At 39.1% G+C, this 25,540-nt stretch overlaps 2 protein-coding genes across 4 annotated transcripts; one reads left to right on the top strand and one right to left on the bottom strand.

Moving 5' to 3' along the window:
- The first annotated feature begins 1,587 nt into the window (after window positions 1-1,587).
- On the top strand, window positions 1,588-7,676 carry LOC111238661 (retinaldehyde-binding protein 1-like). The gene is made up of 8 exons (XM_022768282.1): window positions 1,588-1,657; window positions 2,755-2,795; window positions 3,329-3,457; window positions 3,551-3,755; window positions 5,289-5,467; window positions 6,257-6,415; window positions 6,563-6,673; window positions 6,767-7,676. Exons 2-8 carry the CDS (start codon window positions 2,787-2,789, stop codon window positions 6,911-6,913), a joined length of 939 nt encoding a protein of 312 aa, XP_022624003.1. The 5' UTR covers window positions 1,588-1,657; window positions 2,755-2,786; the 3' UTR covers window positions 6,914-7,676.
- A 1,592-nt stretch (window positions 7,677-9,268) lies between these two features.
- LOC111238679 (monoacylglycerol lipase ABHD2-A) lies at window positions 9,269-24,609 on the bottom strand. Of its 3 annotated transcripts, none has more exons than XM_022768313.1 (13): window positions 24,456-24,609; window positions 24,093-24,173; window positions 23,377-23,452; window positions 22,891-22,932; window positions 22,416-22,631; window positions 19,053-19,228; window positions 18,424-18,591; window positions 17,658-17,841; window positions 16,440-16,532; window positions 15,674-15,775; window positions 15,393-15,462; window positions 15,202-15,286; window positions 9,269-12,464 (listed from the first exon to the last, which is right to left on the bottom strand). In XM_022768313.1, the coding sequence occupies exons 5-13, from the start codon at window positions 22,622-22,624 to the stop codon at window positions 12,256-12,258; spliced, it is 1,296 nt and encodes a 431-aa protein (XP_022624034.1). In that variant the 5' UTR covers window positions 22,625-22,631; window positions 22,891-22,932; window positions 23,377-23,452; window positions 24,093-24,173; window positions 24,456-24,609; the 3' UTR covers window positions 9,269-12,255. The 3 variants fall into 3 exon arrangements, with proteins under 3 accessions (XP_022624034.1, XP_022624035.1, XP_022624033.1); XM_022768314.1 differs by having other exon boundaries at window positions 24,130-24,173; XM_022768312.1 differs by lacking the exon at window positions 24,093-24,173.
- Window positions 24,610-25,540: the final 931 nt, after the last annotated feature.

Here is a 25,540-nt window from a genome sequence, read left to right as displayed (position 1 = left end):
AGGAAAGAGAAAAATACGCAAGCCATGGCTGATCATTTAAAACTTTTCAACTGCATAAACAATTTATTTGATTAATGTACAATTCAATCGACTGTTTTAGGCTACTGAAGTTATAAGTTATATAGCTGAAATTACTTTGAGCCACTAAGCTCCCTCACTAAACCCATAATCTACAGTAGCTGTGCAGAATACCCCCTAACAGGTCTCATCCAGATTGTGAATTGCATATAAATCTTAAAATCTGAAACACTCACTTAAGTGTAAGAAATTACACAAATATTTTATGGCCTTGATTTATCCGCTGGGGACCATGACTGTCTGAAAAAAAATGGCTGCCCATCCAACAGCTGATGAAATATTTCAGTCTGGACCAATGTGATGGATGAACCGAGCAAAAAATGTACATTTCTGCAAGTGACTGACACATAAGATTATTCAAGGCAGTAAAGGAATAATAGATACATGACAAAATCTCCATCAAGCCCCAAAACCTAAAGGGAAACATGATTTGATTTGCTATTCAATTCAGTTTCAATTAATGATACTAAAAGAGAAGAAAATTGTCTGATGTTGTGCGATCATGGATAAGTAATCCATAATCTGAGACGCAAAACAAGAGGGACCCTCACATGAGGATTTTAAAGAATGTGCGGAGAGGAATGTGTAATGTGGATCTGAAAGTGTGAGTTCTCCTTCACAGGTGGTCATCTCTCTCATATGACATTTCTACAGGCAAATCCAACCTTTCATGTCACATGTGCTGACCAGGTGACAGCCGCCACACCAGGCATAACAGCGGAGATACAGAGGGATGTAAGAGACAAATTCTTCAATTTCATACAATATATAAAGTTTAAGAGTTAAATAAATAATATACTGTGAGTGGAGCTTGAATGAAAAACATAAAAATCACATAACAACCTATTCCATGCTTAAGTTTTAAAATAAAGTTACGTGTGATGAAAGTGAAAATAAAATATTAATTTTCAGTGTGATTTTGTGTAAATGTTTGTTGCTGTCGATGTTGCAGTTATATAATGTGGGCAAATCTTCAGCAGCGGTGTTTTGCTCAACTACCAGTCCAAAGTACGGTGGCCCAGAGGCACAAAATATATACCACCATTGGATGAAACAATTAGTTTCAGCTTTGTTGCTTTCTAAAATGTTGCTGTGTTTTCCAGTTTGTTAACACGTTTTCTGGATTGTTGTGTTTTCTAAAATATTTTCATGTTTTCTTTTACTATTTCTGTCAATTTGCTTTATATAATTTCCTTGTGTTTTCAGAAATATGATTGCATTTTCTTTTTTGTTTTTGTGTTTTTTTGTTAATGATTTTTTTGTTGTTGTTGGTGCGATTTCTAACATCTTGTCATGTCTGTCCAAATTGTTTCATGTGTTTTCTTCAGTGCTGTTGTGTTTTTGCTCCATAGGACTACAGTGGTGGTCCAGGCCAGTGTCATACACCTCTCCTCCTCCGTCCTCGCTCCCCCTTCACCTCACAGTTTGCATTATGTAGATTAGCCGCTCATTGTAATCCACTGTGTCATTGTAATCCTACTCTGAGTGACGATTTCAGTAACTCCTCCCCTCTTGGTCCTCTCCCCTCCTGTTGTCTCCTTTGCCACTCCGTCCACTTCTCTCATCCCGTCTGTTTAAGGTAAGGCTGCTCAGCTCTTCAGTTGAAATAATCCCTAGATAGATCTGGAAATATAAAATGAAATGATAAAAGTCATTAATAAAACAAAACTGGTGTGATATGCAATGCTTATTCTCATCGGATGCTGAATGCCAGATAACCATCATTTATTCTAATGAAAGAAATGTGTAGTTAAGTGTGTAATCTCAGTGCCCATGCATTGTATGTTTTGTTTATGTATATGTATGAGTGTCCATATATAATACGTGACAAGTTTTACACACTAACTGGTGGCTGACAACACACAGTTTTGCTGGAGTTGAACTGTGTCATGATTCTTGGTTACAGGGCTTTAAATCAACCAATATCAACATCACTATATGACTTTATATCATACTCAATTAATATTATGTGGCCATATCTGTTTTTGAAATGTTTCAATTTTTGAAGAAGACTGTTTTGAATGAGACTGCTTGATCAGCAATACTGTGTGTACTTTCAACGAGCCATGTCCAGGTAATGTAGGTCTGTTTTTAGATTGCAGTTAGAGTGGAAATACTCTGTTTCCTAATCCAAACAAAAATGGATTTTCTTGCTCAATTTGTACATTAACTAAAATGTCAAATTAAATCATATGTCATAATATATTGATGTTTCTGCATATTCATTAAAATGTCCATTATTCTAGTTTTTGTTTTACAAAAAGAGCAGTGACATATGTCATGTCTTGCTGCTTGTTTTAGGAAATACATTCACAACTTGAGAAACGGGTTATGAATTTTTTAACTTTTCAGCAAACAGAAAATTTCTATTTTCATCATTTCAACAGAGTCTGTCAGGATTCAGGAAATTTAGAAATACATAGGGAATACATGAGAAACAAACTTGGCTGACTCAGGTTTCTGGGAGAGTAGAGCTTAGTAGATATCTAATGTTTTGTCAGCTGTTATATGACAGGATGTCTGCTCCGCTGATGAGTAAAGAAACCACTCTCCATTTTCAACATTTGGACTTCACTGAGCCAAATATTCTACAACACTACCTGACGATGTAGAAAGAAAGACTTCACGGTTTGATGGGCTTATGTTTTGTTTGTACCAATCCTTCTTTCTTCACAGTGTTGGTGAAACCGCTGAGAGACGCTGCAACCATGGCTGCTGTAAGTTCACTCACTTTGCAACAATTCAAAGATAGTACTCGAGAGTCACTTTGTCTGGCTGCAGTTCAGTGGTTAAATATCTTGGACCTGAGTTAAAAGCATCAGCTCTTGGAGGTTTGACTGTCAGTGCATGATGCTGCTTAATGCTGTTATTGTGCCACTAGATGCTGGACTCTGGGATGGACGCTTAAGCTGTTTTTAAGAAGTGGCTTTAGAAGTCCTTTCAGTAATCATGTGAAGCAGCTTAACCAGCCGCTCACTGGTGTGCATCGTTTGGAGTCTGCTCTGGCTCAGATGGGTTGTAGGTTCTCAGGTGCATGTATGGTGGTGTATCTGTGTGACCATTTGTTATACTAAACAAAAACGTACGCTCACTGTATTAAGCTGCTATTCAAGTAATCAAGCAGTAAAGCAATTTAAAATACATTTTAAAGAATGACTCAAAAAACTGATTATCTGATGATAGATAATAACCTGCATAAGGAAGTATGATGTTTTCTTTTTAAAAACATTTTACACTCATCTTTATGCAGACTGGATCTTTCCGTATGGTGTCAGAGGAGGAGCAGGCCATGAGGTCCAAGCTGGAGCATTTGACAGTGAAGGATCATGGGCCAGTGTTTGGGCCTTGCCACAAACTGCCTGGCCACACTGTGCAAAAGGTTAAAAAAAAAAAAAATTGGTTAGTAGCATGTACAGATGAGTTTAAAATCTGAATATTAGATCAGTATGTGTCTCTTGTGTTTTTCCTCAAGGCAAAGGATGAGCTGAATGAGACGGATGAGAGGCGGGCATCATCACTGAAGGACCTGCGAGCCATGATGAAGGATCGGGCAGCGGAGGGAGACGACCTGGCCAAACTGGTGTTGGAGCGCTTCAGGGACAAACCCGACTCTCTGCTGCTGCGCTTCCTCAGAGCCCGCAAGTTCGATGTTGTCAGAGCCCACGAGCTTCTGAAGGGTGAGTAACACAGGAATCCACCTGTTAGTCCATGCAGCTTCATATCAGTGACTTCTGTCTCAGTTCTGAGATTCAGAATGGGAAAGGGGCCCCCCACACACACACACACACACTCTTTATATTACCAGAAGTGAATTTTATTATTTTGACATCCGTTTGTCTTTGATTCAGTGTCTGCGGACATTTTCCAATAGCTTCGGTAATGGAGCGTGAGACCTCTTTTGTGCTCCTCGTTTGCATGAATCCTACCCATCACTGAGACAGGGAGGCATATGTTCATTAATTGGGAGCTTTGCGATGCTTCTGAGTTTCCCCTCACAAAGCCCTCCTTTGTGTCCAAATGGGACAGCAAGTTTACTTTTTCTTGTGAACCCACAGTGTTCTGCTGGGAACGTCACAACGCCTGTGCTGATTGTGTTGGTCTGGGAGAGGAGAGAAGATGAAAAAGCAGAGCAGCTTGACACTCCTGTGAGAAGAGGCCATGAATTTGACTTGCTTACTGTTTGTGTGTGTGTGTGTGTGTGTGTGTGTGTGTGTGTGTGCACTTTATTTTTCAATCTTCTTGATGACCAAAAATATAGAGTAAAATGCAATAACCCTATCTATTATCCCAGCTGTGATCTGCACTCAGCCATATTTATACAAAATAAGTCAGTAATCCCAAACTGTGATCTAATACTATAAAACCTGATGCCTGACGTGTGCACAGCAAGAAATACCTGGACAAATTACATCGCATTTTTTTCCCACATCTTGCTATTGTTATTTGAATATTTGGTCCTTGCACTGACAGAGTCACAATAAAACACACACATTTATGAGTAAAGCAGGAGAACTTATTAGTGTGAGAGGGGAATGTGATGGGAATGTGAACTTGTTCTGTAGGGTTAATTGCTACTTACTCAATACATGCACACAAGCGCACACACACACACACACACACACACACACATACACACAACATGCACATGCAGATGGACTTTCTCACATGCACACACATTTACTGTGGGGTAATTGGTTCCTCGGTATGAAGAGGCTCAGTGCAGCACTGAATATGCACTAAGACAGTGGTGTCATTGTGTTTGACATAACAACCTGCACTGAGCAGTTATGCACTGTGTGAACCAATAAGGGAGTGCAGCTGATCTTTCAGTGGTGATGTACAGGTGTGTGTGAGCAAATAGTGCCGGCATGTGGGCCAAATCCAGCCCTCCAACAAAATTACTTGGCTCTATAATGAAAGCTGAAGTTTTACCATTCGTAGCGTGCATCAACACTTTTGCATGATTAAGCTGCTGTAACTTTCTTCGCACTCACTGACCTAATGGGAAAAATAACATATCTGTCCATGGACACATCCCTAAAATAACAAGTTTTATAAATCTGTTTTATTCTAAAAAGAAATAAAATTGTCCAAAATAAAAAATGCATAAAAATAAAAGTTGCATCTCTGCCATGCCTGTAGAGCTGCGTTGGCCCCCTGTTGAACAATGCTGAAAAAAATCTAGCCCTAACCGCAGACCCTTGTTCTAGGTTATGTGCGCTTCAGGAAAGAGTATCCCGAGCTGTTTGAGAACCTGACCCCTGAGGCGGTCCGCAGCACCATTGAGGCGGGCTACCCTGTGGTTCTGCCCAGCAGAGACAAGTACGGCCGCGTGGTCCTGCTCTTCAACATCGAGAACTGGGACCTGGAGGAGATCACATTCGATGAGGTAGCTGCAAATCAAACTTCTTTGATACACAGGTATATGCAAAAGTTTGGGTCAAATTACGTATTTTGTTGATTTGTGAAGGGAAAAGAAGTGAATACAGAAATATTAAAAATAGCCTTTCTTCATTCAACTTCAGATCAATTTTGGGCCCCATACTATGTTAGTACTTATCAACTCCCTCCCCTTTGACTAATGTTAAGCATGGGGGTGGAAATATTCTGCGTTTGTGGTTGTTTGACAGCCAGTGGAACAGGAAACACTGCACAGATAGAGATGGATTCCATTAAATATCAGCAAATTCTAGATTGAAAATGTCCTGCAGTCAGTGAAAGAGAGTGAAACTGAAAAGAGGCTGACTTCTACAACACAATGATCCAAAGTAGACCTCAAAATCCACCATGAACGTCTTCCAGAAACACAAGCTGAAGCCTTCACAGTCCCCCGACTTGAACATCAATGAAAATCAGTGGGTAGATCTGAAACATGCTGTGTTCATGGCAGCTTAAAATATCTCAGAACTTGACGCGATCTGCAGGAAGAATCAAGAATAGAGAGACTCTTTGCTACAAGCTGTGATATCTGCCAAAGAGGGAGTAACTGCATTTTCATTTTGAATGTGTGTTTGCTGCAGGAGTTTTATCTACTTCTTTTCATTTCAAAAATCAACAAAATATGTTATTTCCCCAAATGTAAATGTACAGTTGAAATTAATTTTGAACAAATTTTTCCAAAGTATTTGTTTGTTTGTGTGTGTGTGTGTGTGTGTGTGTGTGTGTGTGTATGTCACAGCTCTTGAGAGCATACTGTGTGATCCTGGAGAAGTTGCTTGAAAATGAAGAGACCCAGATCAACGGCTTTGTCCTGATCGAGAACTTCAAGGGCTTCACCATGCAGCATGCCTCAGGAATTAAACCGGCTGAGCTCAAGAAGATGGTGGACATGCTGCAGGTCAGATCAGACTGGAGAGGGAAGCCGAGGATTTCTTGATGTGGAATCTCAGAACTGTGAATATTCAAATCTTTCTCTGTCTCTTGTGGATGTGTGCGTGTGTGTGTGTGTGTGTGTGTGTGTGTGTGCGTGTGTGTACTCCTGCAGGACTCCTTCCCCGCCCGTTTCAAGGCAGTCCACGTTACTCACCAGCCCTGGTACTTCACCACCACGTACAACGTGGTCAAACCTTTCATGAAGAGCAAACTGCTGGAGAGGGTGCGGACAGCTGCGATCAACGCTTCAAGTTTGTTTCTGGGTTTTTTTTTCTGACAGTTTTCTCTCATCTGAACAAGTTGCATCTCTCCTCAGGTCTTTGTTCACGGTGACGAGCTGGATAACTACTTGAAAGAATTCGATGCAGACATCCTGCCAGCAGATTTTGATGGGAAAGCCTCTGTTGCTGACTGCCAGGCCATCGCCACCAAGATTTTTGGCTCTGAAGACACTGCTCTCTGAAACAGTCCTCCCTTTTCAAACCCAGGAGTCATAGTGTCCTTCACCCTAGATGCTTCTTTTGTGATCAGATCAGACATGTGGTCTACTTTGAAGCTAGGTTGATATTGTTATTTTTATTATTAATATTCAGGCAGTTCCTATGAGCAAAAAGAAGTATCTAGAGTTAGGAGCAGGGGGATGGTTTGCAAATGAGTAATATATGGTGATAGAAACGGGAACGAAAAAGGATGTTTAGATATTACAGAGAGAGTAACTGATGGTTAACATTTGTGATTTTATAGTTCTGACAACTTATGCTCCTCTTCTGATTGTTACAGTCCAAGCACAGGGAGGATGAGAGAGTTTATAATGTGATGAGGTCAGACTGAGTTTGGTTTGGTGTTCTTCGCCTTAAAAATGAATTTCACAACATATAGAAGTGTCTTGTGCCTACAATCGTGTCAGATGAAGGAGAACAGTTGTGTATTTCAATTATTAAGGGTGAATTCTACAAAGGTACGAGGAGGGGAAACTGATGATGGATATGCCTGCATTTGATTGTTGTTTTAGGAGCCGGAGCCTCCTGATGCAGTGCCATGGAAACACTTCTTTGTCTCAACAGCCTTGTTTGTGTTGCTGCACACAGATGCCTGATGTACCACAAAGATCCATTCTGCAACACGCATTGGATTGGGAAATGTTCAATAAAATAGTTTTTTTGTGTGTCTATAGTTTTATATGAATCGCCATTTTTATAATGTGTTCTTACTGTTATTTCTGCTAACATGATGCGTCTTTCAGAAACCAAGTTTAAACCAGGCTTTCCTCATAAACCTATCAGACCTGTTTTCAGCTAATTCTGGACCATAAAGGAGGTTTAAATTAGTCTGACCTACAGGAGGTTACCATAGACATCTGTCACACTGACCACTCCTTGCCGTCCTGGTCAGGCTAGATTTCAGGCTGAACCACAGACAGTCAGTGTTTTCCTCCCTGAAGGTTCTTTACATCTGCTCCACAAACATCAGTCAGTTTGCAGTTTATTTTGACATTAGCTGCACGTACTACATACTGAAAATCTGAGCTCATATTTCTTTTTGTGTATTCCAGTTTTTTTTAAATGTCACATTCATAAAATTGATTAAACAGTTTATTCAAAATACAAGAAGGAAACAGCTGATCTGAAGGTATTTGAACTGTTTTTGACCATCTGATGGCTCTTATGTCAGAAGTCCATGTCATGCTAACCCACATCTTTAAATCCTACAGCCAAGTATTTAGCCATGTTAGCAATAAACCTTGAAATCAACCAGATAACGGACTCTATTACGACATTTATGTTAAAGAGATTTTAAAGAAACATCCGACCGTAAAAAGGAAACTGGCTTTCTCTTGAGAAAATAATTTATTTTGGAACACAATAACCATATTTCCTCGCATAATTAGATCACACACACCACTGCTTTTCTCCAACAAAAACACCCAGTGTTTACTATCAGAGTACAATATGTTGTGTGACTATGTGTGCTCCTTCTTGTCACCACATCCCTTAACTGTCTTTCAGCATCAAAATTTCTGTAAACAAAAAATTAAAGCTGAATAATGGTTACTGTAGGTTAACATACTGTGGGCTCTCATCTTAAATTGCTTAGGCTTTTAAGATTTCAACTGAAGAATCTTTTTAGAAGAACACAACACTCACCCCCAATCCAAGGTGTATTTTTGGATTCACTGACATTTTAAGTCACTTGAGATTTATATTCAACTTCCTCAGTTTACAGCAATTAAACATGAGCCCACAAGCTTGAAAAAAAAGATGCTTGAAGCACTGGGGTTAGGATAAATACAGTGGAGAACATTTTTATATCAGCACAATAAAACACATGTCCGATCCCAAAATTATCTTAATGTATGTGACATGTTTTGGGCTAATAGACTTTGACGACGTTTCCTGTCACATTAGCATGAGAAGAGAATCCCTCCTGATTGGTTATTGCCTTTATTTTTCCTCCCTGGTCCCTCAAATATGTGAATAAACACTATCTTTATATATTTATTTTTGCTTTTTCATTGTTAAAGTGAAGAAGTTTTGGTTTTTAGTCAATCAGAGGTGCTGATATGACACAGTATACACTTACTGCAAGTTTACTCAACAGCACTCACGCTCTGATGCATTTGCACAATAACACAAGAGGTCACAATAACAATACAAAATACAAAAAGAACATATCCAAAATAATCAACTAGAAAAAAAAAAAAAAAAAAAAAAAAATCCAAAAAAAACAACAAAAAAAAAAAAAAAAAAAAAAAAATCCAAAAAAAACAACAAAAAAAAAAAAAAAAAAAAAAAAATCCAAAAAAAACAACAAAAAAAAAAAAAAAAAAAAAAAAATCCAAAAAAAACAACAAAAAAAAAAAAAAAAAAAAACATACATCCAAATAATACATCTGCATTTTTGTGCAAAATCGGGGCAACGCAAAAGTCTTAAAAAGAACACAAATGGCTCTCACTGCAGAAACTGGGTTTGTGCTGGTGTCAGAATAAATCTCAACAATTTCTTTTGTTGTTGTTGTTGAAATGAGAGCTGAGGACAGAGAGATCCATGAACTGTATAATGTCACTGTGGGTGACTGAGAGGATGTTTGCCATCAATGACTGGCAGTTGCAGTTAGTTCTCTCTGACAACAGATGGCAACAGTGATCTGTTGTTTGAACAATGCAGGATGACAGTCGTTCCAATTCGAGATGCACCAACCAAAACACAAATCGGCCTCGATCTCACTGATCCATATTAAATACAGTTTCAAAGTCAATCTCATTATAGATTTCAGTGTGTCCACTTTCAATTTCATTAATTCAGTCATGACAGGCTGCTGACTTTCAACCACAGCGATCTCTGGTCTCATTTTACCTTACAGTGCCACACAGTGTGGTGTACAGATTCTAAGTGTGGGTATCAGATCAGTATTTTGTTTGGACGATACTCTGCCTTGAGAGGGATAAAGTTGGGTTGGTGAATCCCTATTCTTAATTTTAGTCAAGTCAGCACTGGTGAGATTAATGCCTGGATTTCATAGTGTTCCCGCAGAATAATCTCCAACAAAGGAGGTTAAGTTTAAGCCATCTCAAAAACCAACAGATCTCCTTAAACTGTGTTGTGATCTGATTTCAGTAGTGATCATATTCACTATTATAGTATTATTCTTTTGATTAAAAAAAATCTAAACCCAAACTACTATTTCCAAGAGTTAATTTATGACTTTATTCCAGTTCCCCATGTTTTGTTTGCAGAGTCAGAGTCAACATCTGAATGTAAACAAAAACTGAAAAGCTGTTTAGGGAATAGAGGTTTTTGGTTCTTTTTGATATTCTGCACGTCACTGATTGACAATGTGTGCTATTACACGAACTGCCCTGACATGCAAAACTTCCTGCAACTGGAATAAACGCAACAACTTGCCAGGTCTTATAAAAACACTAACCTTGGCCTAAATAGCCTTATAAGATGCACTGTTGTGTATCTGTTTGTCATCTCAAATCACCCATCTGTCTCATCACAGTGTTTGTTTGCAGGTTTTAGATAACAGACTTACTTGGCCTTGGAAGCAAATTCCTGGGCCATTATATCAAGGTTTGCAAAAGCTTCTCAGTCAGATTGAGGTTTTGGAAAGTCCACAGGTCCCAGTGCTGCAGTAAGATTTTATCAAAACAGGTTTGTGATCAATTTGAACTATCAGTCTGCGCTGCTGCTGCTGCTGCCGCTGCCGCGTTGCAGCAGCTTTAACACTCGGCCCAGTCAAGAAAACAGGAAATGCTTTTCAATGCAGTCTTTGAAACAAAAATATTCCCTTGCATTAAAATCAGTCTCTTCTTTCGTGCATGCAGTGTTCTCCATCTAATTATACAATACAACAATCACCAGTATTTTACAAACAATCCACTAAAATAAACATTTGGTTTAGCCTTGGTATCCTCAGCCCTCCTACTCATCACACCTCCCAGCTCAGATTATAAAAAACAAAAAATCTGCTGAATTTTCCCTTTAACAGCACCACTGGCCAATCAGTAGACTGCATTTTCCACATTTCAAAACCACAGGATCATCTGTTGGAAAATGCAAAAGTGTGTTTGCATTAAATGTACAGGGTTGAGTATTAGCCTTTATACAGTGGCAATAGGTTTGTGTCCGTGCTGCACCTGCAGCTGATCACAGGCAGACGAAAGAGTAAGAGGGCTCAAAGACACCGACAAGAGACAACACGGGGAACATCTGAGTCATCTAACTTCACGTTATCATCCTCGCTCCCTTCAGTTCTTCCTCTCTGTCACAAGGAGAGTTAAACTAAATAAATAATCTCCATGACTACGCCTCAATTAATGAGTTAGAAAAGGAAAGAATAGATTGTGGCAAACAGGGTTTAAAGTGCATTGAATCAAAGTGATAGAATGCGACCAAGGGAATGTGTGTGAATCCCATCTGGGGTTGATCCCTGGTCATGTCTGGTAAGCACTGAACACTTTCATTTCAAGTGTTAAACATAAGTGCCTGGAGGATGTTATGAGCTGGAAATAATGTGTAAAATCCCACCATAATCTTTTTTCTACTGAACACTTTCCACAAACAACAGAGCAATGGTTCACCCGAAGGAACAGACATTATAAGGGCCAATGGACCAAGAACAGAGAATTTGGATTACACCAACCAAACACAAAGGTCACATGCTCCGTCACGGGTCTTTAACTCTCAGTCTACACAGGCACACACAGACATACAAACTACATCTGTGAGTTACATACATACATACTACAAAGATGCTGCGTTGGTTAAGACAGCAGACTAGGCTATATGGCCTTGGCGGTGATAAGCAGTGAGCTTCTTACAGGTGCAAGAAATGGGCACCTTCTGCAGCACAGTCCTTGTTTACTGTAATAAGAGGCTTCTTGTGTGCTCTTGTTTTTCACTGGACTACTCTAAAGTGGTGCTCTCACTTTCCTTTCCGTGCCAGCTCAATGTCATCTCCCGTCATATTTGGTCAACGCCTCCATTAGCCAAGGATCATTGTTGTGTACATGAAACAAAATGGTCCTGGTCTGAAGTCAAAGTTCTCGCAAGGGAAACGAGCACAAAGGCAGTTAGTTGTTTTTGTTCCTTCACATACTGTAAGGTGATGGTGGTTACAAAGGGGAACTGTGGTGAAGGCGTGGAGGAGTGTGGGTCGGTGGAGGTGAGTAGCACCAGAGGAGAAGGCAGAGGAGAGAGCAGTTTAAGGTTTAGTTCAGGTATCTCCTCAGTGCTGGGACATTGGTGTTGGAGACGGTGAGAGGGAAGAGGACGAGTAAGAGAGGTACAGAAGTCAGAGGTTTAAGCTTTTTCCTCTGCGCAGGAGCTCTCCCTCAGGTGGCCACTTTGGCACGGTGGTTTCTGTTTCTCCCACTGGCACATGGAATTGGCGTATCCCACAATCACTTTGTCCATCCAGGTGAGGGGTTGAGGGAAAAGCACTGCTCCCTCAAAGAAGCCCAGGTGGCCTCCGTGTAGCGTCAGGGCAAAGACCACATTCTGCTTCTTTGCTAAAGAGTGACACATCACACAGTAATTAGGCTTCTGTAAAATGTTTACTCATCAGTGTCTGAGAACCAACACTGGACACACGCCCAAATATCGACTTGCCAGGGATTATTATTCTATGACTGATATAGATAGTGCGGGTGGGTTTGCATGGTCGAACAGATAACAGCAGGACTCAACTATGATGACATGGCAACTATCACTGTTCAACGTCTGAGCCAGTCATTAAGTTCCATTGTAAACCGAGACTCAAGTGAATGAAAGAAATCCACTGCTGCCCTCTTAAATTAAAAATCAGGATCTGAATGGCTAAGTTAAGAAAGGTTAACAGTTTAGTTGTTCCAATGTGTAACTTGGAGGTGATTTTGAATATTATAGGATATAAACATGACTTCCTTGACTGACAGGTTTCTCAGGTTGACCAAAAGTATGTTGAAGTGTCTGCCCATGCCTTTGTGTACAAAAAAGGTCCATAAAGAAATGCTTTTTTTCAGGTTTTCTGTGGAAGAACTTTGCCTTACCCTAGGATGACCTAAGATGATGACTTATCAGTATTGAACCTCATTAATGCTCCTGCGGCTGAGTGGGAGCAGACCACTGCAGCCGTATGTTGTGGAAAGCCTTTTAGGAGAGTGGAGGCTATTACAGCAGCCACTTTATTGCTCATCGTTTTGGAATGTAAGATGTTCAATAATCATACATGTGCAATGCTCTAGTGTCCACATATTTTTTGACCATGTAGTGAAATCATTAACGGTGGACGAGAAATGATTCAGTACTACACCATCACACTAAGCTCTCCTTAAGAGACCTATGGATGATGGCTGTCGCTGTGTTTTGCAAGTGAATCCATTCCTACTGTTTTTATTTCATTCACAAAAAATAAACCCTGAAACTCAAAGTACAGCATTTCTACATTGCAGACAGAGCATTAATCTCTTTCTGATTTCTGTATGAACCTCATGCTGCAGCTGCGGGCAATCCAGGCAGGGTGGTCTCCTGAAAGGGATTGGCCTGGATCTCTTTATTCTCTAGCTCTCATCTGGGTTAGTGGGGGAGCCTGACTAGTGATTAAGATCCCACAGGGCTTTCACCACAGTGCACTGTTCATGACAGCTGCTGATCTGCCCTGGGATAAGTGAGTGCTCATCCAGACCCACAGCCACCATCTCACCAGGCATTGAGTGACAGGTGGGAATAGAACACTCTGGAGAACAGCTCGTACTTACAACGGGGCGCACAAGGTTTGAGGACAAACAAATGGGCATATCACTTACTATCTAACTATGACTAATAAATTATTAGTTTTTACTTTGTTCCACTGTTTAAAACCCGTTATGTCTTTTCCTGGTGCGGCAGTCGTATTCAAACTTTATCTAACCTAGTATCACAACAACATTCAGCACATGAACACTCTCAGAGCGAGTATACCTTCATGTACCAAATGTAACACTTAACTGACACGTAACTGACTTGATATTAAGCTGTAAACTTCTTATCAAACATTTTTTATCTAAGCTAATTATAGCTCCAACACAGCAAGTTTATTTCTGTTGAGTCCTTTCCCAGTAGTCATGTGTCACAGTCACTGTGTCACATTTAAAGCAAAGGGGCAGCTGATCCTCTTTTCAGTAAGTGTTGCTGTCTCGAGACACATGTAAGGTACAATCACTTGTACTTCCAGTCAGGACTCATCCACCCACACACACAAACCCTTTAATGAGGGATTTTCCTTTTCCAAAATAGTTAACGTGGTCAGTAAGTTTAAATATAGCATAGTCTGGGGAGCTTGATAGGCACCATGTAATGTGCAGGCAGTCAAACAGCAAACTGCTTCTTTATATTTGTGAAAATGAGGTTTGAACTTTCAGCAGTTTTTCCAGGATAAAATCTTTAACATTGGGAGCCTGTGAAGGAGTTAAACTCACTTTAAACAGATAGAGGGACCCTCAGCTGTATGTGTGAGTGATTGTTACAGCTGCTATAAAAAAAAAAGGAAGACATTAATCATACACTTGACCTCTGTGCCACACCCTGCCCCACTCAGGGTGCGGAGCCAACACATCAGAAGGCCCTTAGAGACTGCAGACATATTTTTTGAGAACCAAATCTGAGACATCAGCTGCCACCATTAGTCTGACAGGACAAGCCTGTTGCATTTAAAAAAAACATGACTCAACAGAGAATCAACTGCAAATATACCACGATCTGTCTGCAGGTACAGAGTGCGCTGTATGGAATAAAGACCTTATTTTTGGTTTATATGGTTTTAGAAATCTGGGAATTAGTCTGCAGTATTAAAAATTCTGTATAATTGAGCATTATTAATTTTTCAGATTGTCAGTGATATTCAAAATCAGATTATAAAAATACTATATTATATAATATATATTTTATATCTAATATATTTTTTCTTCACTTTTTATTAGTGGAACCTCATTCTGAGCTGACATTGCCGAGAGAAGACCCAGTTTACTACATTTCTTTGAAAATGTAGTTAAAACAAACCAATACATCTGGTTACTGTTAATCTTAGCTGGTTTTAAACTAAGATGCATACTTGGATCTAGGTGAGTCAGTATCACTGAAATGTGGGCAGATTATGAAATATACAAATGGTCAGTAACAGATAATAACTTTATGTTTGCTAAGATGAAGATGGTTAAAACAGCTTGTAAGCATTTTTTAACACTAGGGTTTAGTATTGCTGCTGTTGTCATGACACATGCTGTTAGTTACCTGCTAGTGTGCGAGGGATAGTGAGCAGTGAGTCGTGAACCAGAGGATCATCTGCAGAGTTCACTAGCAGCAGTGGCACATTTACCTGAAAGGAAGAAAATAATAAAAATCCACACATCAAATACACAAACAGATCAAAAAGAGAAACAAAATATGAGATGATGTGAGGTGTATGAAAATGCAGTTCTTACATTGTGAATATAATGAACACAACTCTCCTTCTCATAGTACTCTTTGAGAGAGCTGTGGCCGTGGAATTTTCTGTTGAAACCCAAAGAAAAAGTCGTCATTATTATCTCTAGAAGATAATAGAAACCTGTTTGATATTTCAGATTCTCAACATTGACAAAAGGATTAACACTATGTAGATAACAAGTAAAATACAGATAAGGATATCTAAAAACTCAGATCCGTTATCTACTTCATCAAAACGATGAAAGCTATGAAGGCAATCTCAAATTGTTACACATACCTCATGATGTTGTCATCAATCTGCATTAGGGAAGTCGCTGTGTATAGCCGACTAAGATCTGCATCTATCATTTTAACTGAGCTTCCTCCAAACAGACTGTGCCTGTAACATGTAAAAACACACACACAATGGAAGTAAATTACTTAACTACTAATGCAATGCAGCTTTAATATGCAGTAAGGGACTGTGTGCAAATTATTGGGGTGGGGGAGTGGGACTGAACCATATGTTTAACTTTTAAAAACAAAGTGTTGCCATGGTGTTGTCAATATTTTATTTGGACCCTCCCCTTGACTTAGGAAAAAAAACTGCAAAAGCTTCCAACCAATACCTCCAAATAATATAACAATACTGCTACAAATCCATTCACCGTTAATAACTAAAAGAGACAAAGTAAAAAGAATTCAAGATGGTGCAACTCGTGTAAACTTATTTTCACCCTTACTTTTAAGTGAAACTCACAGGCACAATAAACCTAAACCATATTCTCTTTGCAGTCCAATACAATCTCAATCTGTCTGTGATGAAGATGCATTGAAAACCTCTTTGCTGTATCAACAGGAGGGGTCATAGTTTTCATGTGGACGTTTAGGGAACGTTCAGAGAATTGACAAACCATGTCGTCTGTTATATTGTCTGTTACGAAGTTATGAGTACTGTTTTTGGCAAACACCAGAAAACAGCTATGTAAAAATAAGAAACATGGATAGAACTTTAAAGTAATGAAAAAGTATTTGTGCTTCATATGCAGGACAAACAGTGATACCTGTGTGAGAGGATGATTTTCTTCATGTTGTCAGCCATGAGAAAGTTATAGAAGCGTCTGAACTGATCCCACTGTAGGAATGTTTCCTGAGCCCTGAGAGATACAGACAAACATACAGGAAGTTAGCTTTGTGCAGCCTGTCTGCATTCCAAACAACACACTCAATGTCCTGTGTAATCCACTGGACAAAGAGTCACGCTGGTGGAGAGCAGCAACGGTGTCGGGCATTAATATGCCACTCACAGACAGACACAGGCTGAAGCAACACAACAGCTAATGATATTCAACAAATAACTGACCATCAGAAAATGTTTTCAATTTTCCTTGACATTTCCATTCCATTTGTGTGGTATGACTTATTAGTCTCACACTATTTGTGGAAAAGAGCAACAGCCCCAGTTCTCAAGGAATGCTGACGTAAGGGCCAGCGTAAGTTTGGATGATGATTTGAAAGAAGAATTCATTAAGAGGAAAAAAACTGCAATTCCAACATCATAAAAGGCCAGTCTCTTCAACACACCCTTCCCTAAGTGTCTACACCCAAACTTCAACAGACCTAACCTGTCATGCCTGCCAAGAGACACTAACATTTAAAACACAGAAGGTGTGGCTCAGTCCAAATCAACACAGCGTACAGAGTCCACTCTAAAACACCCACATGGACTAGTGATTTAAATACAACACAGTCATTGGGTTGTCCTCCACAAAATGTGACTATGTATGCAAAATGTTTACTGTGAACATTTTTAGACAGCCAGTTCAGTTCATCACATTATGATGACAAAAAAGATTTTCATGAAAATACATCAAATAGAATGTACAGTGGACCGGGTTTAATACAAATGACTAGAACAACCAGTTCAGAGCATTTACCAGTGCTCCAAGGCAGATGGCTTTAGGGAAAGTTTTAACAACCTGTCTGTCTTTTTGCTTGTGTTTGACCAAAGTTCTTTAAAATGACAAAAGACAAGTGCTAAACTATCAATTAAGATAACACTAGTAAAACAGCATAGCAGAATGATTTTACAGCTCTTAAGAGATGTTTGGTAAACTCAGGACTTAACGTGATTATATTTGTAAGCATTTATCATTATATGACATAATGCTGAGTTTCATTTATATTTAGAAATGTGTGTACATCAAGAGCCAGAGTTATTTATAAAGGGACTTTGATGATACAATGCATTTTAATTAAAAGATGAGAGGACAGCAACCCACCTGAGAGCACTGTACCCCTGACAGACACTGACACAACACAGCACTCGCTCCTGGTTCGTCCTGTTCTCGCCCAGGAACTTGCATACAATGTTTCCACCCAGACTGAAGCCAACTACAATAAGCTGGGTCTGAGGATATGTCCGCTTAATGTAACCAACCATGGCTGCAAACTCCCATGTGCACCCTGCAAGAGAAACAGTGTAGAGTTACCAATCAATACTGGGTAACATCTCTGTTAGACGGAGCATTCTTCTCTGCTAAGCAGTTCCAGCTGAAGGTGCCTTTAGCTCAGAGTATTAAATGTATGTCTCTATCAGACCCTTTTAAATAAGATCAAGTCTATTATGTCTAATTCTGGGAGCTTTAGGGTCACACACAAGCTCATATAGCTTTTTCATTTTTACCTGGAAATAATGCTATACTCTAAATACTCTAAGTCTAAATGAAGGCAAATTAAATTATTAAATCATTAAAACACCTCTGACTAAACCAGATTATGTTAAAATGAAGTTATGGTGCTACCAAAGAACATCATTTTTTTTAAAAATGCTTTAATTTAACTAATATGAGAGTGGCTACTGCCCAGTTTCTTAAGCCTCAACCACACTAGACAATCATATGAGAGCAATAGGCCGAGCCAAAAGTGATGATGATGGCATTAGTGATCAGTCTAAATCAAGTCCTTTTTTCTTTTTAAAAACTGGGTTATCATTCTTAGACACTCCTGCAATTAAAACAGTGACTGAAGTCAGCTCCTTGGTCTCACCATAAGTGAACATTCGTGGAGAGGTAAGCTCGATGTTGGGAAGAGCTCCAAGATGGTTCAGCACAGCACAGCGGTAACCATCCTTCTGGGCGTAATCCACAAAGGTTCGGATATAATGCTTCTCACTATGGTTACCAATACCAGGGCATATCACCATGGTGATGTCACCTGGTGAAAGAGGCAGACGGACAGGATAGATATTTGCCAATGAGAAATATGTAAGCACAGATAAGAAGGAGTGTATGTCACCCTCCTAAATAGCACATCAAAGACAAAGCACTGCAGCTGTAGAATCGGGCTGTGAGTCTGTCAAATATAGCCTCAGCAAAATAGAATGGAAATAGTAAGGTGGTGGGGTCAAGGTTCAGCTGAGACATCCAAGAAAGGAATCCATCTTTAAATCTGTCCACACTCAAATGCATTACGGACATGGTACACCTCATTTAAGATCAATAAGTCTAGAAAGAGAACTAGCAGTCACAGTATTACAATATAAAGAAACAGATTTAGAATATACAACTAAGAACTACAAAATACTGTATATGAGGTTTCTGTGTTTGGTATTATCCAAATAACAGCAACTAACAGTATAAAAATGTTGGTAAAGAGATCTTGATCAAATGCATTACCTCCTGTTCGATGGTCCCCCAGTGGCTCAAAGAGGTCAAAGGTCGCAGTGGCCCCATCCTGCATGGGTAAATACTTTCTGATTCCACTGGGGTGAGGGGAGCTCACCCGACCAAGTTTACCATACAGTGCCGTTTGGAGGTGACCGCTCTTACCCCACAGTAAGGGAGGAATGTATCTGGAAAACAAAAAATTGGACTTTATTAAATTTGATGTAGAAATATGAGCTCATTCTACTAAGGCATTCAATAAGAGCAAAAGGTTAATAGGCACAAATGACATCAGCAGAATATTATCCTGAGCACATAAATTTGCATTTGTGGTTTATCACACAGACAAGAATGTTTTGGCACATAGTTTGCATACGAAGTCACACTTCTGTTGCAGCTTTTGAAAGATTGCTCCATGCTCTGAACAGATATCAATGTTTAACGTCGGACTGTTGCTATCTTTTGCTAAGCTATGCTGTGCATGTGTACTTGAATTCCAGTGACACCTCTGTAGGAGTTAGCTGTAGGAGTTAAAGTCTTTGGATTACGTAATATTCCTTTGAAATATTATGCCTTATGTTGTGCATTATCCTGAATCACCATCTTATTTTCACACCAAGACTAAACGCTTGAGAATAACTTGACTGGAAAACCTTTTTTAGATAGTGTCTTTTCAGTTGTCTATCTGATCAAATAAAGGAAAGCCACGTCAATGCAATATTGTAATAATGGCTGGTAATAAGAGCTATAGGGACACCAGCCAAAACAACTATTCATTGACTTTTTATAGTATATTGTAGACATAAAAAGGTGACAAGTCAATGTTCAGTTTATCTTACACTGCCCGTGTAGTCAAACTATTCACAGTGGAATTTATTAACATTTTAGTTATAGGTTCAGTTAAAGACAAACCAGACTCCATCTGCAAACACAAGCTCCTACAGGGCAAATCTGACTTGTTCCCAGTGTTTGGAAATTATACATTAGCAAACATTTGAGGGTCTCTGTCTCTTTTTCCTTCAGTTACATAACATCCTATCTGGATTTTTTTCTTGCCTGACTTGCTACCAATAAAGTGCAATGTGGGCCTTGCTGGGAGATGGGAGATGGGATACACAAGATCAGCATAACTTTAGGCTAACACTGGTTGTGTATACAGTACGGAGACCAAAACACAGAGACAGTAAGTAGCTGCAGAGACCAAAGGCTTAAGTTACATCAACAGTTACACAAGCCCTTCAACAGTGTGTTTCCTCATCTCTTACTGTGGCTCCAACAATTACTGCACCTAGAAAATACAGTCTTACATAAGAGAATTGTCAATCACAAAGGAGACTGCTTCCATTTGGTGATAATGTAATCACTTCCAGCATGCACTGTAAGGGTATCTGAAGCTCAACCACACTTTTCTAGAAGGTACTCTCCAGGCTTATGACTCGATGACTACAGGAAGAGGATGACCTCATTGTTGTAATGTGGATAGGAGGATAAGCACATTGTCAGGTAATCTGAGTTCATCAATGGGAGGCAACAGACAACTTTCTTTCTCTGTTGGTATTTTTTTCCTCTCGTCAAAATCCCTATTAATAGGCTCAGTTCATATTTTGTAACTGAGGAGTTTCACTTCTTGGTGGAAGATAAGCATTTTGTGTTCCTCAACTGACAATAATTGAAAGCATGGGCCTTTTTATGGCAATTTACAATTCTTATTGATGTGAACATAACTTTTTTTACGATTACAAATTCAACTTGTTGTTGAGTCTTAGTTTCTGTATCAAAAAACCTGGTGAGCAGGTTCTGATCTCTCTTCTTTTTTTTTTTTTTTTAATTTTGGTGATTTTTGGGGCGAACGTTGTTTGAATTTGAAACACAGTTTGCCTTTTAGAGAAGGAAATGTCTCCTTCTCATACAGTGTGTGCATGAGTGCTTCAAAGCTATTAGGCAACAGAAACAGGAAACAGATACATTGGTTTGGTTTGATGCAGCTGAGATCTTAAGTCCAGATCAAAGTCCAGAAACGGATACATCAGTTCGGTTTGATGCAGCTAAGATCTAAAGTCCAGATCAAAGTCCGAAGAAGTCACAGGGTTTTGATACCAACAAGCTGAGAAAACACCAAATACTACAGTTGCTAACAATAAATAAAGACTAAATGGCTTGTCCTGACAATTTGCTAAAAAAGGGCAACTTTACAGTTACTGCATGATGTTGACTCAAATCCACTTAGGGACGTTTATTGCACTCATTTGTCTTTTCTTTCTCTTTTCACTTTTAATGGTATTTTCTCTTGTTATTGCCCGACTGTATTTAACTATATTTAGTCAGGTATTGGTCGGTTTACTGTTGGCTGCCGCCTTGATATATGTACTTGTAACATCACTGCTGCTTTAATATCAAGAGCCAAAATTACAACAAGTTGTCCTCTACATTAGCCAAAACTCCTGCGTGCATGTTCCCAAACAAGAACATTGTTGACTCGGTTAACCTCACAACACCCCTCCTATGCTTTCTGCTGTGTAATTGATCTCTGTTATGCAACACCGCAGGCTGTCATTATGCGTTACAAATGTGACTTTTCAATAACATAGATGATGCTGACCAGCTCCAGTTATCTCAGTTAAACTTCACACTGAGACATTTCTATGAATCAAAATATAGCCATTGAGGAGGGTATGGTAACAAACCAGACACAAATGTAAACATCCATGTGGCCTTATCATTCACTGACACTGCAGCTGAAAGGCAAAGGGCTCAGTAACAATTGGTTACATAAGCAGACACTCGTGATGAAGACTTGAGAGTGTCGCCCCACAGAGCTGAAAGTTCATCTGGACTATTACATCAACAACAGACCACAGGACATGGACAGTGATGCTCAGTCAGGAAAAACAATTAAGTTTACACTCTTATGAGGGAGGGAGAGGTGTTCCTCTAAATTACAGGAAGTTAGAGCTCTGTTCCTAACCAGGATTATGTTACTGTTCCAAAAACCAATAGTTTCCATCAGTTATTATGAACTCAAATGGAATATTCAGATTATAATAGACATCAGAGTTATCCTGAGGGGAAGACTAGCAGCATCATGAATGCAAATCTCCTGGCCCTGTGGTGAATGAGTCTATATTTGTATTGCAAGTCTGACAAACCCAATCTACCTTTGGGATAACCCCAAAAATACAGCCTGTATTTAATTCATGCTAGAACTGAGGGTAAAGCCAGACATCTCTGGTACAGACATGTAGCACAGTCTGATGACAGATGGGACTACTGCCAGACAAACTGCTACCTTCACTGCAGCCCCAGATGGCTTAGCAGCAGTACCATGTCCATGGCAACGCCTTGAGTGACAGAAACAGAGCTGAGATTGCAACTCACTCTTTGGTCAGCTGAGGACAAGACTTGAGAAGGAAGCGGTTGAGAGGCGTGTCCTGGTAGGTGAGGTCCGGTGGCGCAGTGGGGCTCTTGAGGTTCAAGCAGCGGACAATGATGTAGAGCACTGTGGCCACTGCTGCCAGCTTCATGCCATCAAACATTGCTGGCAGCTCTGGAGAGATGGTGTGCACGTCTGAGTCGTGGGTGTTCATGATTATTCTGAAAAACAAAACAAGGGACAACACTTCTTTCAGTGTTTTCCTTTGTGACACACAAATTTCAGAAACATAGACTGTATTTTTACTCATTTACACAGCTAATGATTTAAGAACTAAATTGCACTCCATTTCAGTATTTAAATGTGACTGAAATAAATAACAAAATTATTTTCTTGAGGTCTTGGTTAACTGTGATTAAGTTGGAGATGGGATAAAGCACAAAAATGGAAAAGAGAAATATTCAATGATGTCTGACTGACCTAAATATTCCTCTCTGAACCAAAGGCGTTGCAGCAACAGATCTGTGAGAATAAAGAGTGAGAGCAACAAAATCAGACAAAGAACAGTCAGTTATTTAATACACTCAACTTAATTACATTACAGCTTACACAGTATAGGAAGCCTTGCTACATAGAAGACAGAGGTGCTGGCATTACCTCAGCAGGCACACTGAGTTTCAATAGTGAGTTACATGGCTTGTAATGCAATTAACCAATACAGTTATACATTAAAGCATTCGCTGAAAGGTTTACAGTTTTTTTAAAAATGAAACAAAGTCATCTGAGCTGTGAAATTACAGAATTAAAAAAACAGGAAGTGTAAAATGTACAGAAAGGCCAAAGTATTTCCTACTAAGACAAAAAAGGGAAGTTGTGGTACAGGATTTCACAAAAATAGAAGACAGTGTTTTATATTGTTATGACCAGGTAGCAAAATGCCAAGTTAAAAAAAATGGCTTTACTTACATTTTATGTTCAAATTAAAATCCAATAATATCTTGTTCCAAAAGTCTGACAATACGTCACAGTGATGTGGTCAAACCTGAGGAGCAGAAAAATAAATCACAAACACATCCACTGAACCCCAATCCAAAACCCAAAGACATTCAGTTTACTGTTATGTCAAGAATGAATTAAACAAAGCCATCCATGTCAGCTGTGAAATTACAAAATAAAAGAACAGAAGTCTAAAACTATAGAAAGAGAAGCTCATTTTAGAAGCTCGAATCAGCTGGTTTTGTCATTATGATCTTTAAAAATGACCAAAACGATTATTCCATTATGAGAATAGTTATCAACTAATCGTTGCACTTTAGTTGTTATTCCAGTGTCTTGTCACAAACTAACTCTAACTCAGAAATATCCCCCGGCTGCATAAAATTAGCTTAATTGAATAACCCGCCCCATATCCACGTACACAGCTAATACCCGTTTCATCCACTGCAAGCAAATACAGAGAGTATATCAGACAGTCGTATGTAGCTCAGAAAAAGTGTTTATTATAAGTCACTCTGTGTCATTAAACTGCTAAACGATGCAAATGCGCTGATAATATTAGCTCTACCTTCTTTGTCACGACTCACAACAAGCGGAGAGGCGTTTACAACCACAAGGGCACATGTTGTTCTTAGGTTAGTTACTGTTATTTAGTCAAGAAAAAGAAAAAGGTTATGAATACGTACATTTACGGACGAAGAAAAAAGAATAAAGGACGTTAACCTGTGCATCTGTGTTGTGGTTGTCAGAGAAGGCCAGCCGCCCTGCTGGTCCACAAAATGAAAAAACCATGTCGCCTTTTGGACGAGTTTGCTGGCCACCCTGATATATTTAGGCAGTATTTTCAGCTTACAGCATCACATAGTCGAAAAGCAGCCCCATTATACACGTTTTTTTTTAAACCATTGTTTTTTTACAGATTATCTTTAGATACAGAGCATTTAACCGTTCGACTTCTTCCGTTAATTATCGATGTAACGAGGCAGCATCAACCCGAGCATCGACACCAAACCACACTCAACACATAGCAGCATCTTTAGCTTACTTACCTCAGCTTGTGGAAAAATAAGAAACAGCTCCTTGCTGCTTAAAATGTAGTATTTATATTCGTGGCATTTCTTTTGTTTGTTTTTTGTTTGTTTGTTTGCTCTGTGTTGGACGCCCTCTGATTCACAGAGCCGAGGCTAGCAACAGCAGCTCTGACATCTCCGATTCCACTTCCTACAAGAATCTGTCATTTGCATACGGTTTTTTCCATTGGTCAAAACAGCAGATGACGCAGCATTCTTAGCTACGTCAGTCAGTTTCCGCGCCCCTAAATTTTAGACCAATTTATGTTAATCTATCTATTTATCTATCTATCTATCTATCTATCTATCTATCTATCTATCTATCTATCTACTTATTCATTCATTCATTCATTCATTCGTTCTAGTTTTTATTTTCTATTATTTACACCCTATGCGCATTAATTCATATTATTATTTTTTATAAGTTTATGTTTTTAATTTTTTTTTCTCTTATTACTCATACATACGTCCAGGATTTTTGATATCAACGGTTAGCTTGTTCAATTGAGCACAAAAAGTTCTGAATTGTTCTTTGCATTAGGCCTAGACTATATTACCAGCAAGTCGCATAAAAAAAGGTTGCAACCAATATCCAAATCCGTAATTAATATGTTTATTGTATTTTCTCTGTGGATAGATTAGTGTTGGACGAGATCCTTCCTGAACGTGACAAGAACGTGAGCTGAAACCTGTTACATAACTTTTCAGCTTCACTGATCTCCATACAGTACACCGGTATGTAGGTGTGGGTAGCCTAAAGGAGAAGAAACAAGACTATGGGAAACAAAGCAGTTACACTTTGGACAGGAGAAATAGGAGGAAAGGAGAAATAAATTATAGGCCCACCATAAGTATTTTATAAATACATGAGGGCACAGCGCTGAGAAACAAAAGTGAAGTTTAGGAAAAAATATGTAATTATTGTATTCTTACACTTTATATTCATTGTAGATTCCCCTCATTAAACATTAAAGATTAGCTATGTTTGATCCACTTTCATCAATGTTATATTATTACATTACTTCATTTTAGTTTTTCCTCATTGAATGACAACAGAAACCTTG

Source organism: Seriola dumerili, unplaced genomic scaffold (assembly GCF_002260705.1).
Source record: "Seriola dumerili isolate Sdu_G_001 unplaced genomic scaffold, Sdu_1.0 BDQW01001449.1, whole genome shotgun sequence".
NCBI lineage: Eukaryota > Metazoa > Chordata > Actinopteri > Carangiformes > Carangidae > Seriola > Seriola dumerili.
Note: the sequence above shows the minus strand (reverse complement) of the source record. Positions and strands in the feature narration are given on the sequence as shown.

Bases quoted from the DNA above. Each gene is read 5' to 3' on its own strand.
- LOC111238661 (XM_022768282.1), top strand. The intron at 3,458-3,550 runs GTTAAAAAAAAA...TTTTTCCTCAAG, and splicing joins CTGGCCACACTGTGCAAAAG to GCAAAGGATGAGCTGAATGA. The intron at 3,756-5,288 runs GTGAGTAACACA...CCCTTGTTCTAG, and splicing joins AGCCCACGAGCTTCTGAAGG to GTTATGTGCGCTTCAGGAAA.
- LOC111238679 (XM_022768313.1), bottom strand. From the start codon at position 22,624: ATGAACACCCACGACTCAGACGTGCACACCATCTCTCCAGAGCTGCCA. The intron at 19,229-22,415 runs GTGAGTTGCAAT...TTTGTTTTCCAG, and splicing joins TGTCCTCAGCTGACCAAAGA to ATACATTCCTCCCTTACTGT. The intron at 15,287-15,392 runs GTAAGAACTGCA...TCTTCCTTTCAG, and splicing joins GTGTTCATTATATTCACAAT to GTAAATGTGCCACTGCTGCT.